The 3,811-nt window shown below is 46.2% G+C and overlaps 1 protein-coding gene across 4 annotated transcripts in view; it reads right to left on the bottom strand.

Annotated features, from left to right (window-relative positions):
- Positions 1 to 2,551: 2,551 nt before the first annotated feature.
- The window catches only part of Ccdc70 (coiled-coil domain containing 70), a 4,506-nt gene continuing 3,246 nt past the window's right edge, over positions 2,552 to 3,811 (bottom strand). For 2 of the 4 annotated variants that reach the window (XM_021170837.1, XM_021170838.2), the window contains exon 2: positions 2,572 to 3,488. In XM_021170837.1, coding sequence (XP_021026496.1) covers positions 2,739 to 3,410 — 672 coding nt within the window. In that variant the 5' untranslated portion in view covers positions 3,411 to 3,488 and the 3' untranslated portion in view covers positions 2,572 to 2,738. Of the gene's footprint in view, positions 3,489 to 3,811 lie in introns of all 4 variants that reach the window. The other 2 variants (XM_021170836.2, XM_021170835.1) reach the window with 2 other exon arrangements.

Below are 3,811 nucleotides of genomic sequence, written 5' to 3'. Positions count from 1 at the left end.
AAAAAAAAAAGTCGTTGGTGACATGGCTGAAGAGAAGGCACTTGCTACTTAAGAGTGCTTGCTACTATCCCAGAGGTCTAGAGTTTCATTTCCAGAGGTCTAGAGTTTCAAAACCCATATTGGATAGCCCACAACTGCCTACAAGTCCAGCTCCAGGGGAATCCAAGCACTGACAAGACAAGTTATGGAGACCTGCAATCTTTCATGTCCCAGATTAAACTCTTCACTTTCCTGATCCCTTTGTATCTTAGTGACAGACAGGCACAATGGCTCCTTCATTGTCTNTGAGGAACCCACATCTTGGTTATCTGCTTCTCCTATATCCTCAAATCCCATCCATCCCTCGGCACACAGATACCGGTCTGCCTCTCAATGGCTATCCAAGATGTGGTTTCTCTCTATCCCAACCCTGCTGCTGCTTCACCCCAATCCATCACCTTTCCTTGGATCCTGCTGTGGCCAGATGAATGCTCTCACCATTTTCCCACTGCCCTCTCCTATGCTCATTCATATTACAGAAATATGCTGCCAAATTGAAAGGCACACAATTAANTCAGGGACCTCATTAAANAGNACCCCAATTCAATAGATTGGATCAAGGCCTATGATTCTATATCTATGAGATGCTCCCAGGTGAGGTCCATGCTATTTCTCTGTGAGTTCCATGTGAACAATCAGATGCTGTTTCTAAGACTGAAGCCCGAGCTGGAGGTGTAACAGTGGTGGTGAATTCCTCTANCATATGCGAGACATTGGATTTGGTCTCTAGCACCNAATAATACCTTACATTTAAGTATAAATACATCATCCCTTCTCCTGCCACCCCTCAGTGGCTCTCTGTTGCCCACACTGCTCCTGGATCACCCAACCAGTACTTATAACTCCTTAGTCTGTGCCCCCGACTCCACCCTGGCATTTAACTAAGCGTGTGCAGTTCCTCAAAGCTCTGTGCTTTTCCATTCTCTATATCTGGAATGCACCCTATGGCTTAGTCTCCAGATCATCCCTACTCTCTTGTAAGACTCTCAAAGCCATCTTCCCCTCTAGGAAACCTTTCTAANGAGCTCCCACTCATGCTTTCAAATAGCTTAAGAGAAAGGTAAGGAATCCCTCCATGCGTCTGTCTCCCCCGGCCTTCACCATGTATAGATGCACTGGCTCGTTGACCTGCTCATTTTCTTACCTAGATCTGGAAGAGCAGAACCTGAGACAGCCAAAGGTTACTACTGTGTACTGGGTAAAAGAAAATCAGTGAGACCCACACCCTCTCTGGATAGCTTTTCCGGGCACTCATCAATGGACAGTTGTTGCTTCCAGTAGTCTCTATGGGAAATTGAGAAGAGGGCCAATTCTATTCAGCGTGTCCTTCTAATTCCTGCTTCAAATTGCTTTTGATTTTCTGTTCCATATGTCTTTGCAGCCTCGGAATGAAAACTACCACCTCACACATGCTAAGCAAACGCTTTACTGCTGAGTCGTACTTCTTGTTCTTTAGCTTTCATTTGGTGTTAACCACTTTCTGATTNNNCCCCCCCCCTTTGGTAGCATCTGGGTCCTGCTTGATCTTTCCATTTTGCTGCTCTGTGTGCTCCTGTCACTTCCCATACCACATTCAGTCTAGATTTTCTTGGGTATGAGCCTCAGCGATCACTCTTGAAATCTGATCGTCTAAACCATCATCTTGTTCTCTCTACATGTCAGCCAGTTTTTCATTACTTCACTCAATACCCAAGGTGATCAATCACCTTCTAAATTGGAAAGTTTATTTGGGACTACAGCTTGGGAGGTCTTGATCCATGGCTGCTTGGTCTGTTGCTTTGATGCCTGTGTTAAATATTGTGCCCTTCAAGGACAAAGCCCTTGTGACTAGACTCCCTTACTAGACTCACTACCTCTAATGGTAAGTGGCCTCTAAAGAGCTACCATGCATTAGAGAAGGAGCTGGGTCCCAGGGCAGAGTAGATATGTTCTTTTCCTGGCCACATGCAATCACTTTGCCTTTCTGGATCTCTGTTCTCTCATCAATGGATGTCATAATTTTTTTTCAACCCAGAGTAATGGGAAAGCTTACACAAGTTAGCAGGGCAGGGCTAAGGAACTGACAATCTAGAGTCACATACAGGGAAACCTATCTGAGTGCAAGAACACAGAGACAAGACTGTCATGGTTCCTAGATTATCTGTCCAGTCTACTTTTTTCTCCATTCTCAGAAAAGGTTAGTGCTTTTAAAAAGTGTTCTTGAGCCNCTGGACACTGTCAAAGCCCCTTTCTCCCACTTCCAGGAGTGTGGAAAACCTCTAGAGGTCTGTCAGCCCAAGTCAGGCCTCCCAGACTAGCCAAAGTAAAGAAGAGGTCACCCCCACAGGGTGGCAGAGGCAGGATGTCTCAGCTCCTCTCTGTCCCTGTATGTCTCAGCCTGACGTTGAGTCTCTTTTATGCAACCTTACAAACACCCACACAGGCAAAGGACAATGGGAACTATCTGAAGCCAACCCCAGGGGCCAGTGATAATCTAGAGGATTGAGTAAAAAAAATCACAGAATCAGATGGNGTGGCAGAAAGAATGAGGCCAACCTTCCTCGAAGAGCTGCTTTGTCAAACCTCTCTTCAGGACTTTATTATCTCTTTCATGGCAAAGAGACAAATTAGTGTCTATTTCTTCTAGTACATGGGGTCACCCTGGATTTCAGTCCAACCAGTGATGTCTGCACCCCATGACCCTCTCTGTTCAGTGTCCACTAAGCACGGCCCCGGGGGAAGGATGTTGACTGTGGCTCTTCATTGGCATTGTAGGGACCATTTTGGTGCCTCTGTTCCCCAAGGAGATGGAAACCACCACCTTCCACCCAGAGGGCTTTTTCTTCCTCCCAGAGGGCATTCTCTTCCTCCCAGAGGGACTTCTTATCTTCCCACAAAGCCTTTTCTTCTGCAAGCAGGGCTCTTTCCTCTATCCACAAGGCTTTTTCCTCCTCCCATAGAGCCTTGTCCTCCTGAAGAAGATTCCGGTCTCTTTCCCATAAAGCATTATCCTCTCTCCAGAATGCCTTGTCCTCCTTCCAGAAGGTTCTGTATTTTTTCCAGAAAGTCTTCTCTTCTTCCCGGAAAGATTTTTCCATTTCCCAGAAGGTTTTTTCTTCCTTCCAGAAGATTTTTTCTTCTTCCCAGAAAGGTCTCTCTTCTTCCCAAAAACCCAGGATCTGGCCCCGGAAAGCCCTGATCTTGCCTCGGAACTCCCAGATCTCTTCCCTGAAGTCTTCGATTTTCTCATGGAAAATTTTCATCTCTTCTCGAAAAGCCTTTTCCTCCTGCAGCTTGTGTATTAATTTCTTCTGACGAATACTGGGCGAGGGCAGCACCAGTGATCGGAGGCAGGCCAGTCCCATCCACTTGCTCACCTTGAAGGGAAACATCTCCCAATCAGTTGGAATGGTGGATGGCTGTGTTGGAGGTCAGGGCTGTTGACCACGTCCAGGTCAGTTGGCCAAACCCTGTGAGTACATCAGAGAGAACACATCCGTGAGGAACATTCACCAGAGAACGGTGTTTGGAAGCATGCTGTCTGATATGAGAATTTAATCATGGCTCTCTTGAGCGTATTGGTGAGAGAGACTCTTTAGTACAGGAGAATGCAGGGTGGTCATGGCTTTGAGCTGCTTGATACATTCAAGGTCTAGTGTTCCAAAAACAATCTCACCCAACAAAGACAGTGGTGCTAAACTAGGAATAAAAGAACGCAAGGGTGACGTGGTCATTTAAGGGGTGGATTGCAGGTCATTTGCTTTCCTCTTAAGTAATAAGTTGCCACAGTCTC

The sequence above is a fragment of the Mus caroli genome, chromosome 8, assembly GCF_900094665.2.
Source record: "Mus caroli chromosome 8, CAROLI_EIJ_v1.1, whole genome shotgun sequence".
NCBI classification, from domain to species: Eukaryota; Metazoa; Chordata; class Mammalia; order Rodentia; family Muridae; genus Mus; species Mus caroli.
The sequence above is the reverse complement of the archived record's forward strand: the minus strand, read 5'-3'. Positions and strand labels throughout refer to the sequence as shown.